The 8,014-nt window shown below is 40.5% G+C and overlaps 1 protein-coding gene across 1 annotated transcript; it reads right to left on the bottom strand.

The window, feature by feature from the left end:
* Nucleotides 1–539: 539 nt before the first annotated feature.
* On the bottom strand, nucleotides 540–7,550 carry LOC104289550 (chromosome unknown open reading frame, human C3orf52). Its single transcript, XM_009888508.1, has 5 exons — nucleotides 7,380–7,550; nucleotides 4,295–4,418; nucleotides 3,571–3,704; nucleotides 2,610–2,680; nucleotides 540–759 (listed from the first exon to the last, which is right to left on the bottom strand). Exons 1-5 carry the CDS (start codon nucleotides 7,548–7,550, stop codon nucleotides 540–542), a joined length of 720 nt encoding a protein of 239 aa, XP_009886810.1.
* Nucleotides 7,551–8,014: the final 464 nt, after the last annotated feature.

Raw genomic sequence — 8,014 nt, 5'->3', positions numbered from 1 at the left:
GGAAGAATGAATATTTGATTCCTTTAGAAGGTATCTCTGTGCATAATAAATTTTCCCCAAAAACTCTGAAAAGGCAAGTATCATGAGGCTTTTTCAGCTTTGACTGTGGAAAAAAATAATCAGGACTTGACCCCCAAATTACTTATCCTGTTTCACTAGGATTGAAATTTGTTTCATAAACATTCAAATAATAATATATAATGAGGAGAAATAATTTTAGTTATTTGGCTCCCCATTATGATACACACACATACTAGGAGATTTTCTTTGTATGAATAACATGCAAGAAGAGAGCTGAAAAGTTTGGTAGGAGTCCATAGCTAAGCAGTCTCATCCCTACCCCATTTCTAACCAGAGGACTAAATAGTGAATCTTAGGTAATAAGCTAAGCATAGCAAGACTTCCTTGAAAACGGAATATTTTACTATTTTCTTAATATTGTTGTGCAAAATATATTTCCTAATAAATCTCAACAGCTTTGCAGAAAGATTTACCTTTTATTCAGGTAAACACTTCAGCTCTTTGTAAAGAAACAATCCCTAGAATGTACAGTACTTACATGTTAATGTGAGAGAAGTTGGGTCAAGCTTTAACCTGTTACATTCAGATGTCCCAGGATTAAAAGCATCATCTTCATCATAAATATTTTGTCGTAGAACATTCCTTATAAAATCTGGGTTCATTGTGTTTTCCATAAACCCTTCTGTTGATGGTGGTACAGAAAACTCTAGCTGATAAGATACAATGGAGCTTTCATTACTGAAAAACAAAACAAAACAAAGCAAGTGAAGTATGAATGCCTTCAAATCACCATTGGATCATTTCTTTTTTGAGAAAACTGACTTTTCATACCCATGTTGGTGTGGATTTTTTTTTTTTTAAACTTGTTCTAAAGAAAAGCGTTATAAATGAAAACTATCGTCAAAGACTCCAGTTTCCTCCTCCCCCACTGCTTCTCAGAGCAGCTCTTGATGTTAACAGAAACTGGGCACATACCTGAAGCCAACCTGAGACATGTTTTCAAGTGCACAAAGGGCAAGTGGTCACATGTCCTAATGGAGTGAGGTTTTCAGCACTTGTGCCTAACAAGTACATAACGAGAAAAGCAGAGGTGCTGCAATATCTCATGCATAAGTCAGCTGAGAATCTGCAGAAAGGTTTGCTCTCCTGTTAGCAGTACCTGGCGCAACCTAGCTGCGCTCCTACCCCAGTGCTGGAATGGATTATGTAAACCAGCCAACTGGAGTCCATCTCTGGAGATATCATTGCTTGTGGTCTACCAAATCCCCTACCTACAACTTGACAGTTACATTTTGTACAGCCAGGATCTAAGACATCAAAAAAGCAATTGAATGGGGGAAGAGAAAAAGAGACAAAGAGACAGACAGACAGATCAGCTAGTCAATCTGTATGCAGACATATAGCTTTGTATTTGATGTGTAAATTATAATTATTTTCACATAAACCTCACTTATTGAACAGAGTGAGCATGCCCAAGGCTGGCAGTACAGGGGAGCACACTCCCCAAAGTGCCCTCATGACTGCCCCTTGCCCCAGCCCAGGCAAGTCTTCCTCTGTCCTTGCTCTTTCAAGGGCCTTGGGCTTTTGAATCTACTTCCCATGATTATCTCCAATCTTTCTAATCCCTTTTGTAACAGTGCCTTTTCAGAAGTCCTTGGGGAAACTCTCTGACCACCTCCCCTTGCCCCTCTGCTATCTCTCCGTGGCAGGACCATGCTGCAGCTGATCTGCAGCCCTGCTTTTGCCCCTGTTGCTCAGCCTCCCTCCTGTTGCAAGTCTGCAGTATTTCCACAGATTAAAACTTTACAGTGAACCCCTTAGCCTTCCTTCAGCACCAGTTTCTGCCAAGAGCAAGACCCTTCCTCTGTTCCAGCTTGAAGCTTTCTGTTGCCTCTGCAAGGCAGGCCTGGATGTTTTTCCTTTTCTTTCCACCGCTGCTACTCTTCTGTCGCCATCAGCCTTTGGTAGCTGAGCTTCTCCTTCATGTGTAAGCATCTCCCACCCAGGCTAGCCTAGCCTCCACTCTGCCATCAGTTCTGCCCCTGACTCCAGCTCCACCAGTCTCTCCAACATGCTGTGGCTTTGCGATTTGCTCCTGTTGTCCAAAATAAGGTGGGAGGAAAAAATGATCCAAACAAACTAACAGTGCAATATTACTGTTTTGGCTCTCATGACTTGTATGCCCCTGTTGCCTTAGCTCTTTGGGAACAGAGTTCTTCCCTCCTGATGAACCCTGTTTTATTTATTTAAGGCTATTTAAGCCATGTCAGTCTTGAGTGGTTCCAGCAGTTCATTTTCTTTTTAACAAATGTCCTTGAGTATGTATATTAAGGGCTGCTCTTGGAACCAAATACAACAGAGGTGATATTTAACAGCAACAAAACGTTACTCTCATTATATGTTATCAGCAGCACTTGCCATTTACACCAGATGATCTTTCAACCAGGTTTTACTACTTATTGTTGTAACTTTCCCTCAAACATCCTATTCTTCACAAATTTAAATGTTGTGCATATTTACTTAGGCAAGTGTGTGTCTTATCAAACGCTTGGAATTTTTGGATAATTTTGGTGACAGAAATTACTTACCTGAAATATACCACTTGAGCTGATCTAAAGTAGCGTCCCAGAGCTGGAGATGAACTGTAGACATCTGTTAACTTGGAGAGAAAAAAAAAAGAAAACAATATTTCTTCCATTCACTTTCTCTTTTCCCCATAAAACAAGGTACAGCAAATCATTCTTACAAGGTGTTTGAAGGGGCATAAACACAGGTGCTGAAGGTCAAATACCAGCAAATATCTGCCCTGAAAAAGGTACACAATCTTTTTAAGCTTGACAGACAGGTTAATCTGTGTGTTTGAGTGATTACTGTATGACCTTAACACAATGGAGGCATTGGGGGTGAACTAAATGTATGTGCTGATGTTGCCATGTGCAATTTATATTGTTCAGCTTCGGTTTTTATTAGTACCAAAAAAGCCTTCTACTCTTACTTGATAGAGGGAAGGGTCACTCTGTCGACACTCCCTTTCCACAATGAGTCAAAACCAGCACTGCCATACCTGCCCAGCTCATTTCAGCTGTAACTCAGAGCTGTAATGGCTCAACGGAAATGGCAGCTATAAACCCAGATTGTCATTGTGTACTTACAGAAGAACACAACACACAGGATTTTTAGCTAGCATTGGGCTTAGATGACCTTCACAGGCCATTTCTAACCTAAATTATTTGATGATTATATTAAAAAGGTGAAGACTATGCCCCAACCATTACTGAAATTTAGGAAAAAAATAAAATCAGGCTTTCCTTTTTTTAAGATTTTTTTTTTTTTTAAATCAACGTAAACTTCTTTTGTGCTTAAAAGCAGACAATTCATTTTTCTAGATCAGGACTTAAAATTCTACTAGTAAAAGTACAACTCAGAATTTTTTTGGACTTGCAAATGACTGAGTTACTACATAGAGAAACAGAAACTTCTTAAAATGGAAAACTCTGAATCTTCATTACAAGCAGAATCGGCTTTGCCAAGAACTACGTCAACACATACCCTCTTAGTAATGTCTTCAGCGAAAAGCTGTGGGAGACCACACATTAACTCCAATGTTCCCGAAAAATTGCGATAAATTCCACTATTTAGTAGTGCATCAGAATCCCAATAGTCATCTTCATCTGTGTAAACGTCTAATATTCAAAAAGAGATAGAAAGGGAAGGAAAATTTAAGATTTAGAAGAAATATTAAAAAGAAACAAACAAACAAACAAACAACTAACAACCCTCTTAGCTTTCTCCAGGGTGGCTTTCTCAGAAATTTCCTAGGTAATGACTGCCTGGGAATAACAGAAGGAAAGAGCAAGTCACCTGAAGAAAAGTGACAGCACATTGAAGTCAATCACCTGCCCCCATTAGCAAAAGCCAGATGCTTTGGGAGCCTGACAAGCACTGAGACCATGTGAGAGGACATAAGTTATCCATTGCACCTCTTGCGATGTTACAAGCATAATTTCCATCCTCATCCCTTACTCTTCTCATAACACTTGCTCACTTAGCTACAAACTGGAATTGTCATCTGATCAGGATGCAAGTTTTTTGTTGCCTGCTAAACTAAAAGCGTTCTCATCCGCTACTCAATGCACCACCCTCTGCAGTCAGCATCCCAGTCCCTTCAGCAGTTTACAAAAGTTTAAAGGATACTACTGTTCTATTTGTGTTATATTAGATTGTACATACTGTACATTTTTACTAGAGGGTGAACCAGGAGTGAGATACTTACTAGAATAAAGAATTAGGCTGATGAGAATGACCAGGAAGAATACTAGAAAAATTGTAGTTATAACCATCCATAGTTTACACTTCCAGAAAACTATATTCCCGCATGATTTCCAGTGATCTTGCACCTAGTTACAAAAGGAAGAGGCATGTTGATTAATGAAATAAGGAGGGAAAAAATATTTAAGCAGGTTTCTGCTGTAAAACTTAGAAACAAAAAACCCCACATAGATGGGAGAGTCTCATTGGTAAGCAATGCCTTACAGCAGGGGTTCCCACCCTTAACTACTGCTGCAGGTGGGAATGTAAACCTGAAGAAGGCAAAAGACATTCACAGACAGGCTAATACTTGAGAGAGGTGTATCATTCCCCATTTGTGAAGAATTTCCAACTCCTGAATTACCCATTAAGCTGAGGTGCTACAAAGGTGCTTTCATGGCTTCCAAATCTTTTTCGAACTACATCTATTTGATTCGTATGTTCTGCAAGCTGTAGTTTTAATGTTTGCTACCCCTGCCAACCAAAAAGGTGTCTGTGGAGGAATTTCCAGAATCATTCAGCTCTGCAATGTTGGTGATATCGGTCTGCATAGCTCCTAGATGCCAGCAGCCAAAACAAGTCGACTGCTATTCATAAGTTACTATTGCATTAAAGAATACTCTAAAAAACCTGAGACTTTTACAGTCAGCTCCCTTTTTCTTCAGAAGATTGGAAACTTGAAGGCTATTGAGTGTATTTAACAGAAAGTTTATTACAAATCTCATCTCTTCTTGGAGATCACAAGGAAACTTAAAGGAGCTGTAGATACCTATGCGTTTATATAGGAAAGAAAGGACAATACTCACCTTTCATTTAAATTTAATAAGATTTAAGACCATGGAAGAAATTAATCTTTTAATTAGTTACCCTAGCAGTACTAATATTAAAAAAAAAAAAGAAAAGAAAGAAAAAAGCTTAGGTGACATAGCAAAACACATAAAGAACTCCAACTGTTTTGTTCTACAGATAGAAAACCAAAGGAAGGGCATGAATTCATAAGTAGACCATGCCGCCTTTTTAATTCCTCATCGTCATCATCCACCATCAATCCAGTGGTAAACTCCATGTCCGCTTTGACATCAGTACCAGGCAAGGAAAAGCACATGCTGTAGGTTGTGTGTGGGCTGCACACATGCAGGTTGGCAGGAACCAGCTGCCAGCTGGAGGCACTAACCCAGGTTACCTTCCTTTATTTTTTGAACTTTCTAAGAACCCAGCATAATAGAAAGCCTTTCACTATTTTAACTGACATCCACCAGCTGGCTTAAAGCTTCTTTTGGGGTGGCAGATGAACAGGGAGAGAAAACAGATATCCACAGAAAGATCTTACAAGAGTCATTTTTTCAGGAGTGGGAGCAGAGACAGGGTAAGCACTCTCTGCAGACGCCCCTGCGTGTAGAACTTCATATCGGAGAACAAAGGGCAAAGGCTGAATACGATTTCCCTTACAACATGCTTTCAGATGTGATCATGTTTACATATATATATTTTATTTGTAAAATATATTAGAATAATGAAGCTTCAATTTAATACTTGACACTATTGTTTTATATTTGAAAAAAGAAAAAAAAAAAACAGTAACTACTGCCTAGAGTACAACTATGAAATCAAACATAGTAATAATATATGTTGAAAGAGACAGTTACCAAGCCCAAGTTTTGGTTGAGCCACATATTTAGACCAAAGTGTAATTCTTAATCTCGTGTAACACACTGGTTCGTTCTCGAGCAAACATTCAGCTCTCCAACTATCCCCTACCAGCTGGGCCAACACCCTCTGGCCATTGCCATTTACATCGCAATACTGCCGGGAGGGAGCAGCAGCAGAGAAAATCTCTCTCCCGGTGGGCAGGGCAGTTCTTCTGATTAACCTGCCACCTAAGCAGGAAGCAGAGCCCGATAATTTTCCAGCAGTCCCTATAGGATAGGAAGCCAGTTGCCAGAATCAGCAGAAACAGAACCCAAATGAAAACTCAGTTCTGGGAAGGGGAAGGCTAAATAGAAACTTAAGGGTACGGTTTCTCAAGATAGCCGAGCGGATCTAGCTCACCCCTGCCTCTCCTCCACCCTCATGTTCCTCTTTGCACCTCCCTAGAATTTGCCTGACCCTGCAGCAAGCTGTTGCAGCTTACCAGACCAGAGGAGAAGTGACTGGCCCCCAATATAGTAGAGTAAATGGGGTTTTTTTGCCTAGCCAGTGGAATGAATCAGCCCACTGAGATGATCAGTGGGCTCCCACAAGGAAGCAGTCACTGTTGCTCAGCCAGGAGCAGGAAGGGAGGGGTGGCGTGACTAATACACCCAAACTCTTGGGAGGGTTCAGCCATCCTCACAGAAAAGTGGGAAACGTCTTCGCTCTGCCACAGATATTGTCTCTGCTCTTAAGTAGTGAAAATAATTGTACAACGGTCACCTGTGAGTATATATTACTCCTCTGCCAGCATTGGTCTGTTCCATAGTTTTAATCTAAACACTGGGAGCTACCTCCTTCAGGACTCACCCGCTGGTCTTAACTGAGGCTTTGGGGCACTCTAGTCATACAAATTCATAATTGTTAGCAATTGCAAATTACTCAAAAATAAAAAGAGAGAGAATCCAGCACGGTCTGTTGCAGGACATCCTATTCTTGTTTTGGCAGCACTGTTTTCTGATTAATTTGTTCTGAAAGAAAGCCTGTTTTTATTATGGGTTTCAACTTTTCTCCCGTCTGGTTTTGAGCCCAATCCCACTGAAAGCACATAAAAAGAGAAAGCAAAACTCAGAGTACCAATTACAAACGCATTTTCTAAGTGAAAGTTCACAAACAGCCAAGCACAAAAGAGAAAAACAAAGCTTAAAATCCCACCGCAGTATTAGGATACTGCATTGAGAAGAAGAAAAGAAGTACGTTTAACAGGTTTTCAGCCTTTACTTTCAAGTGACTAAACTTTCCCTCTCCCTCAACCACCGAATTAAACCACCTTTACAGGGTATTCCTGCAAAGTATTCTTTCTCTTGCCGTGTGGTATTTTCCCCAGCAGCAATCGTCAAATGATCAAGTGAAATTCCTACCTTTCGTGTTCGAGCATTTAAAGGATTGCCATGATCAGCGTCATTTTCCTCCATGTCATTATCTTCTTGTAGCTCAATAACCTCATGCTCCTGACTAGAGTTTTGTCTTTTCATAGCTGCTGTATCTGCACGAGGACCTCTGACTCCGAAGCAAGCAGGGAGGCAACTCATTTCCTTCTGGTTTCAGCTGCAGTTATGGTCAGTAGCAGTTCTGGTATGAGGCTGGAGACGGTAACAGGGAGAGTTGAGATAACTTTCACAGGAGTGATCTCAAAACACTGATAAATAAGGGAAATTCCTTGGAAGGACAAAAAACGTCATCAGTACTATCTACAGAGAAACAGGAGGCAGAGGGAGTATCGATTTGCCGAGTAGTCAGAGCTACAGCCCTCAGCTATGCAATACTAGGTTTTCCAGTTTGTCCAGCTTACTGTACCAGCTCTTGACAACCAGGTGACTAAACCTTCAGCAATGTTGTCATTTGCTGAGACATTCAGGTGAAACAGTAAAATATTATTGCTGTTATCCATGCAGCTAAATAGACAGAAGCGATTCTGAACAGCACAAACTGAGTGAAAGATCACATAGGTTGTGGTTTGGTTAGACTGTGAAGCGAGCTTATAACATCCATCAGC

Source organism: Charadrius vociferus, unplaced genomic scaffold, assembly GCF_000708025.1.
Source record: "Charadrius vociferus isolate BGI_N301 unplaced genomic scaffold, ASM70802v2 scaffold487, whole genome shotgun sequence".
Taxonomy (NCBI): domain Eukaryota; kingdom Metazoa; phylum Chordata; class Aves; order Charadriiformes; family Charadriidae; genus Charadrius; species Charadrius vociferus.
Note: the sequence above shows the minus strand (reverse complement) of the source record. Positions and strands in the feature narration are given on the sequence as shown.

Bases quoted from the DNA above. Each gene is read 5' to 3' on its own strand.
- LOC104289550 (XM_009888508.1), bottom strand. From the start codon at position 7,550: ATGAGTTGCCTCCCTGCTTGCTTCGGAGTCAGAGGTCCTCGTGCAGAT. The intron at 3,705-4,294 runs GTAAGTATCTCA...TTTGAATATTAG, and splicing joins CAGCCTAATTCTTTATTCTA to ACGTTTACACAGATGAAGAT. The intron at 2,681-3,570 runs GTATGTGTTGAC...TTTCTCTCCAAG, and splicing joins CTGAAGACATTACTAAGAGG to TTAACAGATGTCTACAGTTC.